This window comes from Garra rufa, chromosome 18 (assembly GCF_049309525.1).
Source record: "Garra rufa chromosome 18, GarRuf1.0, whole genome shotgun sequence".
Taxonomy (NCBI): domain Eukaryota; kingdom Metazoa; phylum Chordata; class Actinopteri; order Cypriniformes; family Cyprinidae; genus Garra; species Garra rufa.
This window is the reverse complement of record NC_133378.1, coordinates 11,342,548-11,360,113: the sequence shown is the minus strand read 5'-3', so window position 1 is coordinate 11,360,113 and position 17,566 is coordinate 11,342,548. Positions and strand designations below refer to the sequence as shown.

Here is a 17,566-nt window from a genome sequence, read left to right as displayed (position 1 = left end):
ATTAAGATATTTTTATTGAAACGTGAGAGATTTTTGTCCCTAAACCTTTCAAAAGGTCATAAAGACATTATAAAAGTAATCCAGCATTTTGAACATCTCTGTTTTGATTGACAGTGTGGAGTGCAGAACTTCAAACGAAGAGAAAAGTGTTTCAAATGCGGAGTTCCAAAATCAGGTGTGAATTTGAATGAATTTGTTGTAGTTATATGTAACAGTATGGTAAAAACATGAATATAAATGTAAATCCTTGTGCATATGGCACTTTCTTTTCAGAGGCTGAGTTGAAACTGCCTCTGGTGCCAAAGACTTTACCTCTGGGGCAGTTAAAGGACTCAGCTCAGGGTTTACTGCCCCTTCCTGCCATATACCAGACAGCAGCTCCAATTCTCAACCTAAGTTCCTCATCCCCAGCTGCTGAGGTGGCCAATGACAGTAAGTCATACACACATTGAAAGGGATAGTTCACCCAAAAATGACAATTTTCTGCTAATTTAATGTCCCAAAGAACCAGTTTGTGGAAAAGGCTCTGGACTACAGGTAATAATGTTGCAAATAATGTTCAGTTTCTTGCACAGAACAACTGTTTCACTTCATAAGAACTCCATTTATCATTAGAAGCCACAAGTATTAATTTTGTGTTCCTTGATATGCTTATTATGCTCAAATAAGGGCAGAATTTTATGAATGACCAAGAATCATGGTTTCAGCTGAAAAAAATCTTCTCATCTATACTCATCTACTACAGAAAAAAGTCACTTTCACTTGCATCTTGGATAGCCTGAGGGCGAGTAAATTAACAGCAAATTTTCATTGGGTGAACTATCCATTTAACATTTATTCTCTTCAGCTCTGATATTGAGGAATCTGGGACCCCATACAACGCTGGATGCCATTTTGTCCGCTCTGGCCCCGTTTGCTACTCTCTCACCTTCAAACGTACGGCTCATCAAAGACAAACAGACGCAGCTCAACCGAGGGTTTGCTTTCCTGCAGCTCACTACTATTGTGGTAAGACGACGACACTACTTGTAAATGACATTGGCTTGTTCTGTTAACATATGTGTTAAAGTAGACATCCAAGATGTTCATGTCTTTCTTCAGTCATAAAGAAATAGTTTTTTGAGGTAAACATTTTAAGATTTCCCTCCATATAGTGGACTTCTATGGTGCCCCCGAGTTTGAACTTCCAAAATGCAGTTTAAATGCAGCATCTAAGGGCTCTAAACGATCCCAGCCGAGGAAGAAGGGTCTTATCTAGTTATTTTTACCAAAAAACTCATTACAATTTATATACTCTTGTCTAGCTCTGTGTGTACAATGTGTATTCCAGTTCAAGACAGTTAGGGTATGTCGAAAAAAAACTTTAAACTTCAAAATCGCCCTACATCGTTGTTTTACCTTTTTTCGTAAGTTTGATCTTTGCACGTTCACTTTGTAAACACTTGGTCAGTACTTCTGCAGCAATGTAAGATGATTTTGAAGTTGAGATGCAAGTTTTTCGACATACCCTAACTCTTGAACCGATAGTTCACACAGAGCTAGACAAGACGACCATTTGAGGTTAAAAAGTATATAAATTGTCAATTTTTTTAAGAAAATAACCAATCGTTTCGCTAGCTAAGACCCTTCTTTAGAGACCTTTGAAGCTGCATTTAAACTGCATTTTGGAAGTTCAAACTCTCGGGCACCATAAAGCCCACTATATGGAGAGAAATCCTGAAATGTTTACCTCTAAAAAAAACATTTTTTTTACGACTGAAGAAAGAAAGACATCAACATCTTGGATGACAAGGGAGTAAGTAAATTATCTGTAATTTTTTGTTCTGGAAGTGAACTTCTCCTTTAAGACTAATACAAACAGGTATTATATTGTGTGTGTGTTTTAGGAAGCTTCACAGCTGCTTCAGATCCTCCAGTCCCTGCAGCCTCCTCTCTCTATTGATGGAAAGCTCATTTCTGTGGAGTTTGCCAAAGGCTCCAAACGGTACGAGGGTTATGCTGTACTTATAATGATCCTGCAGCATTACGCTGACGTCATAGTTGTGTAACAGGAAAATGCAGTAAAGCCACACATGTGAGAGAATGTTTACAGAACACATTAGTACTGTTATGTTTTACATGTATGTTCCAGAGTTTTATGAATTCTCTCTCTGTCTCTCAGTGATGTTTTTCTGACAGATGGAAATCGGGTGAGTGTGGCAACAGTTGCGAGTACAGCTATAGCTGCAGCTCAGTGGGCCGTCACTCAGGTATCCACAACACAAAGAACAACATTATGTAGGAAATGATTAACTCTAGGATATTGAATGGCTTAAAATAAATGCGTATTTAAGGTGTAAATGTGACACTGTTATTCTGCTTATGCCATAGTTACCACTTGTTTATTTGTCTACCTCAAGAAACATGTTTTTTTTTTTTGGCTATCACTGTTACTAGTTAAAAACATACAAAACAACTGGGGGGAAAACAGATTCTGTTTGTTGAGTATTAGCACAATACAAGCCATTTCGAATAGTGATTCACTGAAATTATATATATATTTTTTATGAAAACACCATAAAATTTAAGTTTTCATTTATCAAAATAAAAATAATTGGTATGAATTAGTTACATTTATTTAATAATCAGCGCTCAAATACAAACTAGGTTGTAATAAACATTTACAGTGCACAAAAGATAACCTTTTAATGATGTAATTGTTTCTACATATTCATTGTTGAAATATAAACATTTAAAAGTGGCTGTAATAACTTGTTTTCATGATAGATTTATTCAAACATGCATTAAATAGTAAAGATAACATGTAAAATATATTAAACATAATATAGTGCATTTATTTAGTAAAACTCCATTCTAGAGTTATTTTTATAGCTAATGACTAATGAGTTTCTAGACATTGAATGGATTTTCTGAGGAAAATGTAATGTTATATGACATTGTTTACAAGCTGTTTTATTGACATCTTTCTGCGATTGAAGCATTGAGCGATTACGTGAAATGCATTAAAGAGCATCAAAACGAGAAATCAATATTGTCAACCCAGGCCTAGCACCCACACTGCTGACAGTTTATCCATGTTGTGTGCATGAAATAGACACAGTCAAACATGCCATTGGGGAAGCACTAATTAAAATTAGAATCTCTCTAAAACTGTTCAGGCCAAACCAAAAATAAATAAATTTCGCCATTTTTAATTACAAAAATTTTTAGTGCATCACTACTTTCAAGGGTTTTCCTAAAGAAAAATGTGACCCTTGACCACAAACCCAGTCATAAGGGTCAATTTTTTTTTTTTTTTTTTTTAATTGAGATGTATACATCATGGTTTGTCAGGATAGGACAATATTTGGTTGAGATGCAACTATTTGAATATCTGAAATCTGAGGGTGCAAAAAAATCTAAATATTTAGAAAATTGCATTTAAAGTTGTCCAGATGAAGTTCTTAGCAATGCATATTACTAATCAAAAATTAAGTTTTGATGTATTTACGGTAGGAAATTTACAAAATATCTTCACAGAACATGATCTTTACTTAATATCCGAATGATTTTTTGGCATAAAAGAAAAAACGATAATTTTGACCCATACAATTGCTACAAATATACCTGTGCTACATAAGACTGGGTCACAAATGGCATACATTGGTGCAAAAGTCTTTGATTAGTCTGTTTTTAGATTGATCAGACAATATGCTATGCAACAGTCTGAAGCTGAAATTTCATTCTGAAAGGTTAATTAGATTTAAAAAAAAAAAAGCAATGCTGAGATGTGAATTCCTGCTTCAACACATGCTGACCAATGTGTGGTTATTGTTTCAGACGGCCCAGCTTGCAGGTGCAGCTCAAAGCGGTGATATCAGTGTGCACCAGCAGGGGGCAGCAACAGCTGTGTTTGGGCAGGAGGCAGTGCAGATTGTCAGTGCAGATGTTCAAGCCTTTAAAGGGCCAGTGCCTGCGCTACTGACTAGCCACACAACATTAGGTGCTCCTGACATTGCAACAGCCTCTACAGGTATAACCACATCTCACTTACATCTGCTGTGAGCACATAAGTCTTCTATTGGACTAAGTCTGAATGTGTATTTGATCACAGGAGAAACAGGTGCTACCTCTATATTGGCGCTTGCAGCATCCCAGAATCATCTTGTCGTCACAACAACCTCCAAACAAGCCAATCAGGTAGAGTTCTGTTTTTCCTGTTCATTCATTACCCTGCAAACAAACCCTTTATGAGCCTAAGGGCCCCCAGCAGGCTGCCAGAACAGACTTAGCTCATTGGCAAAATGTTGGCCCCTTAGCGCTGGTCCTGCATGGGCTGCCCTCACTTAGCCCCCAGGAAGCCCTCACTAGGCCCACACAGGGCCCACATTATTAGTCTACAACAATAAATCTGTTTCACTATAAATACATTACTGCCCAAACTCAGTTCTGGAGGGCCGGTGTCCTGCAGAGTTTAGCTCCAACTTGCCTCAACACACCTGGTAGGAAGTTTCTATTATGTCTAGTAAGAGCATGATTAGTTGGTTCAGGTGTGTCTAATTGGGGTTGGCACTAAACTCTGCAAGACACCGGCCCTCCAGGGCCTAGTTTGGCACCCCTGTACTATAACGTGAGTCTTTGGGAAAAACAGTTATTATATATCTTAAATGCATGCAGTCACCACATAACTAATGTCTGTATTGTCAAAAATGTACAGTAGTCAAAAGGATTTCAAATCAATGGATTCATTAAATACAAAATAGACAACATTTAATTCAGGTTAAAGGCATTTACACACTGAGTGCGATGCAAAAACACGAGGTGAACTGCAGACGAATGGTGCTTTTACACCAAGCGCGAACCAATTATTTTCCTTCTGCTAATTTACACCTGCATGCTAGGTGGCGTTGACCAACAGTGCATTTTTTTTCTCAGATATGTATCTTGTATATGCATTTAACGTCGTCCGCTGCTCAATATAAAGCATTAACTTAAGATAAATAAAGTTTGGTTCTAAATGAGAAACACAAACTATCTATAATGCTTACAAGAAAACATCTTAAAACATAAATAGAAGTCAAATTAGCATCATGCCACATTTGAAAATGTATATAGTTATTAATGTATTTTGCTTAAAACCCACTTTAAACCATCATTGAGTTATTTTGATTGTATAATAGGCAGACATGCACTCTTTGTATGTTTAATAATGCCACACTACTTATTATCATAAACATTCTTTATTGTTATAAATCTAACATGAGCTGCATACAAAACAGATACAGAAAATATATATATATAAAATAACATAATCATATGTCTGTTTGCTTTTTTTTAATACGGAAGAGTGAACTCGCTCTGACTCATATAACACTTGCGCAAGTGGAAGAAAACGAACAGTGTTCTCCTCTAGATCACATAATTCAGTGGAGAATTATTAGAAATTATATTAAGAACATGTGGGAATAACCATCTGTTCTCAGATGCAATGATAAAGAGCGCACCCTCTTCTCTCTCGTAATACTCTTCTTCTGTGTTCGTTTACACTGGTTTTCGAAATAGCGCCACCACCCTCATCCTTTTGGGCAACAGCAGCTGCTCCGGGCATATGATGTAATGCTCAATTATTATTGGATGGCTGTGTTTTCACTTTGCGAAACTAAAAAAGGATTAGTCGGACTGGTTGTTAAAAAAACATTCACTTTTCCAGTGTGCGAATGTCTCGGTCTATGTGGAAGCACTCATAGGAATCTGTTGTTTTATTCCAGCACATCATTGCGTGCGGTATTCGTTTCACTTTTTCGTGCTCAGTGTGGAAATGCCTTAATACTGCTAATTAAACACTCTGAAAGAGACTACAAATTATCTATATAAATGTGAGAGTAATACAAATTAACATAAAAATAAAAAATACCAAATTGTTACTTTGACCTCTGCTGAAAATATGTTTTGGTGTGCTGAAGTATTCATTGGCACAGCTCACTCTTCCCCAGAGGCCTCTCAACCGCTCTGTTTCTTGAATTCCACAACCACACCTTTGGCTGAAAGGAGCATTTTCTTACAGCCTCTGAAAAGCAAATATGCCTATATCAGGGATCCTCAAATCTGGCTTGTGAGATCTACTTTCCTGAAGAGTTTAGCTCTAACTTTGATCAAACTCACTCACCTGTGATTTTCTAATGATCCTGAAGACATTAATTAGCATGCTCCGGTGTGTTTAAATAGGGTTAGAGCTAAACTCTGCAGGAAAGTGGATCTTGCGAGCCAGATTTGAGGATCCCTGGCCTATATGAAGTAACTGGTTCTGAAAAGGTCTCTTTTGGTTTGAGACAGTTCAATTGAGTGGCTAAAGAATGGCCAGTCAATGTTGTAAGTATTCTTTTAGTTGCATTGCAGGGCTGCCTACACAAAAACTAATTGAGCCCAAAGGTACAAAAGTTGATCTGGGCCCAGACAGGCTGGCCCACGCTGGGCCATCATAGGATTAATGTGGGCAGTCCGCTGGTGTGTGGGCAAAGCTGTGGGCCCTGCCTGGGCAAGCATGCACTGGGGTTTGGTGTGGGCTGGTCCTAGCCCACTGTGCCCGCAAAAAGCCAGCATGGGCCCCGCAGGGACGTGTTTTCAGGGTTGTTCATTCATCAAAGTTAAAGGATTAGTTCACTTCCAGAACAAAAACTTTCTAAACCCCCTTGTCATCCAAAATGTTCATGTCTTTCTTTCTTCAGTTGTAAAGAAATTATGTTTTTTTTGAGTAAAACATTTCAGGAATTCTCTCTATATAGTGGACTTCTGTGGTGCCTCCAAGTTTGAACTTCCAAAATGAAGTTTAAATGCAGCTTCAAAGGGCTCTAAACAATCTCAGCCAAGGAAGAAGGGTTTACAATTTATATACTTTTTAACCTCAAATGCTTGTCTTGTCTTGCTCTGTTTGAACTCTGTTTATCCCGGTTCAAGACAGTAAGGATATGTTGAAGAACTCCCATCTCATTTTCTCCCTTAACCTTACAAAATCTTTTCAAAATCATCCTACATCGCTGCAGAAGTACCGACCCAGTGTTTGCAAATTGAACATGCGAAGAAGATCAAACACTCTTAATAAAAAAGGTAAAACAGCAATGTAGGACGATTTTGAAGTTGTAGGAGAAAATGAGATGGAGTTTTTCAACATGCCCTAACTGTCTTGAACCGGAAAAAACAGAGGCATAGCAAGACAAGACGAGCGTTTGAGGATAAAAAGTATATAAATAATAAAATAAAAACGATTGTTTCGCTAGACTCTGGGATCGGAGCCATTTGAAGCTGCATTTAAACTGCATTTTGGAAGTTCAAACTCGAGGGCACCATTGAAGTCGACTATATGGAGAACATTTCTGAAATGTTTTCCTCAAGAAACATAATTTCTTTTTGACCGAAGAAGGTAAGACATGAACATCTTGAATGACAATGAGGTGAGCAAATTATCTGTAAATTTTTGTTCTAACTCAATAATTTTGACTTTTCTGAAGTCGTGCTTATAACGTGTTTGTGTCTGTGCAAAGGCCCCAGTGGAAATCATTGGGAAACCTCAGCCTGCTACCCCTAACCAGCCTGCTACACCTGGAACTACTTTTGAGTGCCAGCAGTATCGTAAGCAAACCATCCACAACATGATAAAAGTGTTTATTTGACAAAAAATGTACAGTGACAATTATTTGTATGTTTGTTTTTTTGTTTTTTTAGTCTTAAGGTCATTGCACGCCGAGTCTAAAATTTTAGTACGAAATTTCCGCTCGTTAAAAATAAATACGACCTCACGTTATGTCAATCGAGTTTACACACTGGCTCCGAAACTTTCGTTCGTCATAAAAATTTGATCAGGTTCAATTTTTTGCATTTTCACATCCGTAACAAGCATTTTGAAAGGAAAGGATGACGAATACAAATTATTTTTATTTATTTTTTTCATATTCATCCTTTCCTATCAAAATGCTTGTTACGGATGTGAAAATGCAGAAAATCGAACCTGATCAAATTTTTATGACGGACGAAAGTTTCAGAGGCAGTGTGTAAACTCGGTTGACATAATGTAAGGTATTTATTTTTTAACATGCGAAAATTGTATGCGTTTTTTTGTTTGTTTGTTTTTTCAGGCTCAGTGTGCAATGACCTTTAGTCCTAGTATGCAGTTTAACTCATCAGAACTAAAAGGGACCAAAAAAAAAAAACAGCTGTCACTTACTCTTTCCACAGCACTGTCAGTGGTTATTGGGATGTTTAATAAATGCAGAACCAACCAATTCCAATGGGTTCATGTACTTTTCTTGCCATTGAATTTGTAGTTATTTTGCCTGATCTAATGAGTTCCTGTGCATATTCAGTTTCATATGAATGAGGTGCATCAGTTGTATTTTTTTCTTCTCTTGCAGCGGATCCTGATGTGTCCACGTACCAATATGATGAAAGCTCTGGCTATTACTACGACCCTTTTACAGGCCTCTACTACGACCCAAATTCACAGGTAATGAAGGCATCACTCCACCAGAAGAGTTAAAGCAGGGTTCCTCAAATCTGGCACTGTTTTGCAGAGTTTAGCTCCAACCCTTACATAATTAAAGGGACCGTTCACCCAAAAATGAAAATTCATTACTCACCCTCAAAATTAATTACTCACCCTAATGTCGTTCCAAACCCGTAAGACCTTTGTTCATCTTATGAACACCAATTTAAATATTTTTGATGAAATCCAAGAGCTTTCTCAATACAACTGACACGTTCAAGACCAAAAAGGTAGTAAAGACATTGTTAAAGTAGTCCATGTGACATCAGTGCTTCAACCATAATGTTATGAAGCTAAAAGAATACTTTTTGTGGTACTCTCGTGAATGCGTGGCGAGGACTGACACAGAAGAGAAAAAAATGTTGCATAAAGTCGTTATTTTTGACTATTTTAATGTCTTTACTACCTTTCTGGGCCTTGAATGTGTCAGTTGCATTGTTGTCTATGCAGGATCATCAAAAATATCTTAATTTTTGTTTGATGATTGCGGGTTTGGAAAGACTTGAGAGTGAGTAATTAATGACAGACTTTTCATTTTTGGGTGAACTACACTGCTAATGTCCAGTTTGTCAGGCTTGTAGGCTTAATAACCAACTAAACACATCTTCCCTGCTGAAAAAAAAACAGCTTATGCTGGTTAGGTATGTTTTGGTGCTGGGATGCTGGTTTTAGCTGGTTTATGCTGGTCCTTTGCTGGTTTATGCTGGTCCCTTGCTGGTCCTTAGCTGGTTAATGCTGGTCCTTCTCTGGTTTATGCTGGTCCCTTGCTGGTTAATGCTGGTCCTTTGCTGGTTTATGCTGGTCCCTTGCTGGTTTATGCTGGTCCTCAGCTGGTTAATGCTGGTCCTTTGCTGGTCCCTTGCTGGTCCTTTGCTGGTTAATGCTGGTCCTTTGCTGGTTAATGCTGGTCCTTTGCTGGTTTATGCTGGTCCCTTGCTGGTTAATGCTGGTCCTTTGCTGGTTAATGCTGGTCCTTTGCTGGTTTATGCTGGTCATGTTGCTGGTCAAGGACCAGCATAAACCAGCAAAGGACCAGCATTAACCAGCAACATGACCAGCATAAACCAGCAAAGGACCAGCATAAACCAGCAAGGGACCAGCATAAACCAGCAAAGGACCAGCATATACCAGCTAAAACCAGCATCCCAGCACCAAAACATACCTAACCAACATATGCTGTTTTTTTCAGCAGGGTTCTTCACTAAAATTGCCTCAGAACATCTTCAGGTCATGCTGGCAAAAAGAAAGAAAGTTGATTCGAATAACATGTGAACAAATTCTACGAAGAGCACGCAAAAATGGATGTGAGGCTATATCTTTGCAACTGTTTGGCATATTGAGACCAAACTTGGTGTGTGTTATAACAAGCATAACCTGAGGCTACCTGCACAGTTTTGGCACAGTGCCACCTAGCGGTCAAGCAATATGAAAAAAGGCTATTTTTGCTTATACCTTCTGAATGGTTTGGCCAAAATCACAAAACTGATTCCGAGTGGAACCATACCCAATTTTCCCATGTCAGCCAATTTGAATTTTAACGTAAAATGCTATATTTTATGAATGCATTGGTGTATCTTTACTAAACTCGTAGGCTTGTAGGCTTAATGACCAACTAAACATGCTTCTTATACAAGCATACTGATACTGATAATGTTGCCGTTTGTTCTTGTCTTTGTGATGTCCGTCTAGTACTACTTTAATCCCCATACGCAGCAGTACATGTACTGGGATGGGGAAAGACACACATATGTTCCCGCCCAGTCACAGACGTCCGACGACAGCACAGATGCTGCAGGCACTGGAGCGATCTCTGACCTTACAGGCGCTCCAAACACCAGCAAGGACAAGAAGGACAAGCCCAAGAATAAGACGGCACAGCAGGTACACCCTGCAGTTAAAGCTGTTAGCTGTCTGATGTGTCTTAGAGCAGCGGTTCCCAACCGAGTGGTCGCGACCCACTAGGGGGCCTCAGTGATCCTCCAGGGGAGCCGCGAGATATCTTAAAATTAATTTAAATATTATCCTATAATTGTTTAATTTCATTATTAATATGCTAAATGAAAATAATAAAAGCACAGCCTCTCTCGTGTTTTGTGATTGATTGCGACTCGGCGCAGCAAGGCTCATCGCACTTATACTGACTGAATGGCGGCTCAAAACTGCCAAACGCTGTACGCAAACTAATATTACATCTCTCGGCTGCATGCATGAAGCAAACCATTGTGCGAATGTAAAGGTAAAGACGATTAGTGTAACAATAACTTGCGCATGCCTAATGTATAACACTCGTGTATATCAGAGTCGTACATTAGACACGCATAAGTCCGCTATTTATTCACAAATGCGCATATGCGCAATCTCAGTGCTCTATCATATTTTTTTTGTGAGTGTTTTATAATGGATGCTCACCCATAGAAGAGGAGTGAGGCTCTGTGTTTATGAGCATCAGACGCGCACTGACAGAGTTCACTGATCCCGTCTTCGTCAAACCTTCACATCGATGTGTTTCAACAAATTTAGAATGTATTTGCTGTATTTTGATTTTGTGTATTATTTTTTTAATGGATACAAACAGTAGCTATTCAGTCAGTCAAGTTCAAATGGATAGGTTTAGTGGTCTTTTGGTATCTCCCTGTTGTACGGCAGGTTCACTTATTTAAGAAAAAGTACTCTGAAGTTGTAAAGAATGTCTGAAGTAAAGAATTCAGGAGCGTTAAATTTTTATATTATATATAATTTTAAAAAGTTAGAATTTGTGTTTTTTTTTAAGAATTAGAGGTTTTCTTTAAAGATTATAAGGTATATTTGAAGTTTTAATTGTTAATAAGTTTGTTTGAATTGTGTTTTAAGTTTTTTATAACATAAAAGCAGTAGAATAATAATAATAAAAAATCTTTTGGTTAATAAAAAAGGTTTAAAAATAAATACTTTTCTCTTTACTGCATAAGTACAGTATAAGAGGACATGTCAGGCATAGGGGGGCCTTGCAAAATTGACCGGAGAAGGAGGGGGGCCCCGGAGTAAAAAAGGTTGGGAACCCCTGTCTTAGAGGATGAGGTAAAGAGGTAAAGAAGTCATTTAAATGGAGTTTTTCTGCTTTCTTTAGATTGCCAAAGACATGGAGCGGTGGGCCAAAAGTCTGAATAGGCAAAAGGAGAATGGCCGAGCGTCGTCCTCTACCTCATTGAGCACTAACTCTCGATTGATGGGACAGGGGAGACCCGATGACAGGCGGGAGTCTGCCAGCGCTGATGCAGGCTACGCCGTCCTGGAGATGAAGGTTGGGTTTTACACATCTGATTAATGCCAGGCTCTTAAAATGCCACCTTTTTCATTTGTATAACTTGTGTTTTTTTTCACAGGGTGCTTTGCTGGAGAGACCTCAGATTCTGATGGAACAGATCAAACATCCAGAAGAAAGAGAAGTGTGTTTTTGTTTTCCCTTAAATACTTTTGTTTTGTTTTCATTGTTATGGTATGTTTGGTGTTTGTTTTATTTTGGATTTTGTTTATTCTTTTTGTTGTTTTGATATGCTACATCCAGAAGAAAGAGAAGTGTGGTTTTGTTCTTTTTATTTTATTGTATTTTATTTTATTGTTACCATGTTATAGTGTTTGATTTTCATTTTATTTGGGATTTTTGTTTCATGTTATGTTACATTATGGTTTTTATTTGTTGAATTTTCTTTGTTTTATTACATTAGATATATAAAGAGAGCAACCTCAGATTTTGATGGAACAGATCAAACATCCAGGAGAAAAACAAGTTTTTTTGTGTGTGTGTGTGTTTTGGTTTGGTTTGGTTTAGTTTAATTTGGGGCCAAGCACCAAAGGTGTTTAGGCACCTATTGTATCCATTGGCCTTCTTCTTCTTCCACTCTTGAGTCTATGGCAACCCATTGAACCACTTGTGGTAAAGTTGTGTAATTTGGCACACTGCTAAAGGACAGTCTCAACATTAAACATAGCAAGATTGGAGTCTCTAAGTCAAACTCTATAGCGACACCACTTGTCCAAAGTTTCACTAATTTTTATGCTTATAACTTTGGAACAATAACGTTCAGATGGAATATTAAGTTCGTAAAACCTATTTTTCGAATCATATTTTCACCAAAATTTCCTCAGATCATCTTCAGGTCATGCTGGCAAAAAGAAAGAAAGTTGATTAGTCAAACCATTCTCAAATAACATGTGAACAAATTCTACGAAGAGCACGCAAAAGTGGATGTGAGGCTATATCTTTGCAACGGTTTGGCGTATTGAGACCAAACAAGCATAACCTGAGGCTACCTGCACAGTTTTGGCACAGTGCCACCTAGCGGTCAAGCAATATGAAAAAACGTCTCAGGTTACGTATGTAACCCTAGTTCCCTGAGAATAGGGAACGAGACACTGCGTCCTCTAGAGGGCGCTTTTGGGGAACGCTGCAGCGTGCCTCGAGTCTGAAGAATGCATAGAAAAACTACATGAAATGGCCGGCGCCAGCGTATGACGTCACCGCGGCGCGTCAGTCGCTGCCGTTGCGTCACTACCGGGCGACCATAACATAAAAGAGGCGCCCGTGCAACACAATACATCTTCAAAGTCTGAAGCTTTACCGTCCGAAGCATGGCGAGGAAGCCTAGAGGACGCAGTGTCTCGTTCCCTATTCTCAGGGAACTAGGGTTACATACGTAACCTGAGACGTTCCCTTCCGAAGGGAACTCTCACTGCGTCCTCTAGAGGGCGCTTTTGGGGAACGGTATACCAACACTGCCATGCTGAGGGGAGTGCATGCTAAGCCAGCGAGCACTAAGCAACAATTCTGAGAGGAATTGCCCCTACTAGGACGTGGTGACGGCTGTCAAAACGTTACCCCTCCCGGCCAGAGGCCTGACCTGTTACCCACTTACAGACTGGGTAGAACCCAGGGCACAGCTCAGGCTTGGAATTATAGTAATTCCTTCTGAGGGAAACGGCTAAGCTTCGATGGAAACTTAGACTTGTCAGAACCAGAAACTACCGCAACATAGGGCCTAGTTCCCTCAGGAACTGGCTCCCATAAGAGGGCAGAAACCTGTCCTGGGTCCGTTCAAAGGGCCACTAGTAGTGGCGCGCCCCAATAGTGGATGGTCAGCAGACATCAGCTAAGATATCAAAGGAGTCGAACCCAGGGAACCGGGGTTGTAAGCCGACTTCAATAGATGGGAACAAGGCAAAGCGTGTGACCCATACCAAAAAGGATTTAAAAGAGGAACTCAAACTTGGTGGGAACCTACCAACACGTGGATTTTATAGAAGTGCCCCAGGTGTGTGTGCACTTACCACACTTGTGGTTTTAACTGGAAGACGCCCAGGCATAGCGTGGGACGCTTACCGACATGATCGGATTTAAGGGGAGTGTTTTCCCAGGGGGTTTCACTATCAGCTCCATGCCGTCTGAAGAGACAGAAAGGGTATGACCCAGATGGTGAGGGGATTGCCACACTAACCCTCCCCTGGACAGAAGCTCGCAAGCTATCTGTCAACAGAGATGAACATGGAGCTGAGACCATCCTGAAATGGTGGACGATAGTAGAGGACAAAAATCCTGACCCTGATCCACAGGGAGGATCGCTTCTCCAGAAGGGGGCACTGCTGTCTTTTAGGGAACCCTTAATGAAAAGGGGGGAAGCGTGCACAGCCCGGTCCACGCGACCTGTATGAAGGTCTGGCAATCTCACGAAGGTGGGTTGGCGCTCATAGAAGACCCTTCCCAGAAGGGGAGCTGCACAACCGAACAGGAGCGAATGCTCTCACTGTTACCCTTCATAGAGGGGAGCATACATCCAGAATAAAGGCTGGAGAGTAGAAACCTGAAGCATGAAGGTCAAGCTCCTACCCTGGGAAACAGGGAGGAGAACTTGGCCACCAAGGAGTGGTGCTTTTATAAGTGAACCCTGGAAAGGGGGCACGCCAACATCCTTGTAGCAGATTCATAACTCTCAAGGGTCTGTCCCTGGTAGATTCCTACCCTCAGGAGGGAGGAAACATTCCGTCCTAGGAAGTTGCTCTGAAGGAAACCCTGAATTAGGGGAGGTCAGGTCCGTTCCAGCAATCCTGCGCACAGGGAGGAACGCGAGCTCTTAACCTTAACAAAACCCATTCCTCAGAAGGGGGAGCACTCAGTCCTGGGAAGTTGCTCTGAAGGAAACCCTGGATTAGGGGAGCTCAGATATGTTCCAGCAATCCTGCGCACAGGGAGGAACGTGAGCTCTTAACCTTAACAAACCCTTTCCTCAGAAAGGGGAGCACTGTTTGCCTTGAAAGTTTCTGGGAAGCTCCGGAATGAATAAGGGCAGCTTCCTAGTTCAGACACTTCGTAAACCTTTCCTCAGAAAGGGAAGTGGAACTAGGCCTGGGGGGCGAGAATCGATCCTAGAGTGACGGCTTTCTAAGGTGTTAAACACCGAAAGATGCTCAAACCCTCTGTAGGGGAGACATTCGTCAGCCTGGGTGTAGATCCTACATCAAGTGCTGCCTCAGCCCTCAGGCTTAGAATGAGGCGACTTGAAGAGAGTCACAAAGTGGCACTCAGATTTACATAAAAACCCCTTCCTCAGAAAGGGGAGCGCACACCAAATGGACCGAGAATCAAGACCCCAGCTGGAAAGCATGTCACCAGGTGGAGCTCAAATAAGAACCTTTTCCGCAGAAAAGGGAGCAACCAAACCTGCTCCGGGTTCGCAGCGAGCACTCCGGTCTGCTGCACTCCTATTCAAGTGAACGCCTGTCTCAACAGGTGTAGACACTCAGTTTCCATGGAAACCGTATTTAGGAGAGGACACGAAGCGGATCCTCGCACGCAGGCCGTCTGCAACAGAGTTAAACATACTAGTGCAATCTTAACCATAAATATCTTAAGATGCTTACCTAGGGAGAAAGGAAAATTTCCTTTTGCTCGTTTAACCACTGAAGGGGGAAGCCTGATAGTGCTGGAACAAGTGTTGTGTAGACGGACACCACCATACAACCGTTTGAAGGGAGGGGTGCTCCGTCGAGATGTTTCCACCTTTTTCTGAGGGAAAAATACAACACGCAACCTAACCCTGCAGGCAACACGCCTATCCAGCCATAAGGGGGGCGTAACTAGGGAGTTATGCTCCTGTCTCAATAGGGCATAAGTCTACACTAGGCCTGCAAAGGACAGCATAACCATATCAAGGGCAAACCCAGGAAAGACTTAGGGAGCTTACCTTGAAGAGGACAAGGTCCTATGTGTAATGTATGCTGTAAGGGTTGGTTTACCGCACAGCCTGTGGAGTGGAGAGGGCAAAACACTGCCGTAACCTTAATCCATAGGATCAGAGGGGGGCGTCTGCCGTAGACTCGTCGTATTTCTTCTGTGGAGAGAGAAAACATACACAGGCCTGAGACAGTATGAAGTTCCTTCAAAGTAAAAAACGGATCATACTCACCCATTTAAGAGCATCCTGCTTCGTAGAAAGAGGCGGGACTCTCCTCAGAGACCGCCTGATTCCAGACCATCAGTAAATTAGGGTTCTATACAGGTAGAACCACCAAAGAACATCATAGGTCCGGGGAGTGCAGGAAGCTTAAATGGCGACAGGGGAATTAAAATGGCGACCCGACTGGCCCGAGGGAAGGAGAGGTTTTATTAGGTATTACTCTGACCCCTGCGAGAATTTTGTCTCGCTTGGATGACTTCCCTTAAATCCTGTCTGCCACCTCTCGATCCGCGTCGCCTCCTAGACCTGCTCGCAGGGGGAGGAGGAGCGCGGGATGCAACACTAGCCTTCTGCACCTGCCTCTGTTCCTCAGAAGGAGGCGGCGCAGGACCCCTGTGGTGTTCGGGCTGAGACCTGGGCCTTCGAGGGATAAAGGACTTGAAGGCAGCTGAGCGCGTCTTCGCTTCTCTGAACTTTTCAACCACCGTCTCGACGGAGGCACCGAAAAGCTCAGATGGCGAAACCGGTGCGTCGAGAAGAAAGCCCTTCTCTTTCCTCCCGACATCAGCCAGGTTCAACCACAGATGTCTCTCCGTAGCCACCATAGCCCCCATGGCCCTGCCCATATGGGTAGCGGCCTGCTTGGTGGCACGGAGAGCGAGATCCGTGGTGCGACGGAGCTCAGCCACCTGGTCAGGGGAAAGACCCTGACCGTTGTCCAGGTCTTTCAGCAGATCGGCTTGGTAGGCTTGGAGCACTGCCATGGTGTGCAGTGCACCCACCGCCTGACCTGCTGCTGCATATGCTCTGCCGTTCAGCCGGGATGTTAATTGCAGGGCCGGAGAAGGCAGAGAGGGAGTCTTGAGAGAGGAGGCCCGCCCTGTGGAGAGATAGCAGGCTAGCGTCTCTTCCACAGGGGGCATCTTCTCATAGCCGTGGTCACGCAATCCCTCGATATTAGCATAGTTCGCCATAGACGAACTATGAATGCGCGCCGAGTACGGCTTTTTCCAGCCCTTCTCGATCTCAGTATGAAGATCGGGAAGGAATGGGAGACTCACCGGAGCTGGGTGGTTATGGCCTGAAAGATACCGCTCGTCGAGGCGACCCCGCGGCGTTATCTTTCTAGCCCGCTTCCACGGCAGGTCGAGCCTGGCCGTGGCGCGGTCCATAACCTCCAGCAGCTCTTCATATGCAGGGCAGGAAGGTAGAGAGGATTCAGCCTCAGCGTCTTCATCCATCTCTAGCACTTCCTGTTCTTCTTGGGTGGAACCCAAAAGAGCACTTGCTCCTGGATCTGACGACGTCAGCGATAACGCATCATCATCAGCTAGGAGCCTGTCATCGTCTCCGGCTGGCAAGAGAGAGAGACCCTTCTCAAGTTCGTCAGCCAGTTCCACTTGCGAGCCCCACGAGCTCAGTTTCCTCCGTGCCTCGGCAACGGCAGGACCCGAACCGCGAGGGGCAAGTGAATGCTCATCTTTCCTCAGAAAGAGAGACAGACGAGACCGGAGCTTCTTCATAGGGAAGCGCTCACAATGTACACACAATGCCCCCTCAAGGACATCGCGTGTGTGCTCTTCGCCCAAACAGAATACGCAAAGCTCATGTGTGTCATCAGGTG

The 17,566-nt window shown here is 42.1% G+C and overlaps 1 protein-coding gene across 1 annotated transcript in view; it reads left to right on the top strand.

The window, feature by feature from the left end:
- rbm10 (RNA binding motif protein 10) overlaps positions 1 to 17,566 on the top strand; it is a 28,004-nt gene that overhangs the window by 4,014 nt on the left and 6,424 nt on the right. Inside the window, exons 2-13 of the mRNA XM_073823667.1 lie at positions 112 to 175; positions 274 to 432; positions 848 to 1,008; positions 1,887 to 1,984; positions 2,162 to 2,249; positions 3,820 to 4,012; positions 4,094 to 4,179; positions 7,518 to 7,605; positions 8,385 to 8,476; positions 10,205 to 10,396; positions 11,622 to 11,795; positions 11,878 to 11,940. Coding sequence (XP_073679768.1) covers positions 112 to 175; positions 274 to 432; positions 848 to 1,008; positions 1,887 to 1,984; positions 2,162 to 2,249; positions 3,820 to 4,012; positions 4,094 to 4,179; positions 7,518 to 7,605; positions 8,385 to 8,476; positions 10,205 to 10,396; positions 11,622 to 11,795; positions 11,878 to 11,940 — 1,458 coding nt within the window. The remainder of the gene's footprint in view (positions 1 to 111; positions 176 to 273; positions 433 to 847; positions 1,009 to 1,886; positions 1,985 to 2,161; positions 2,250 to 3,819; positions 4,013 to 4,093; positions 4,180 to 7,517; positions 7,606 to 8,384; positions 8,477 to 10,204; positions 10,397 to 11,621; positions 11,796 to 11,877; positions 11,941 to 17,566) is intronic.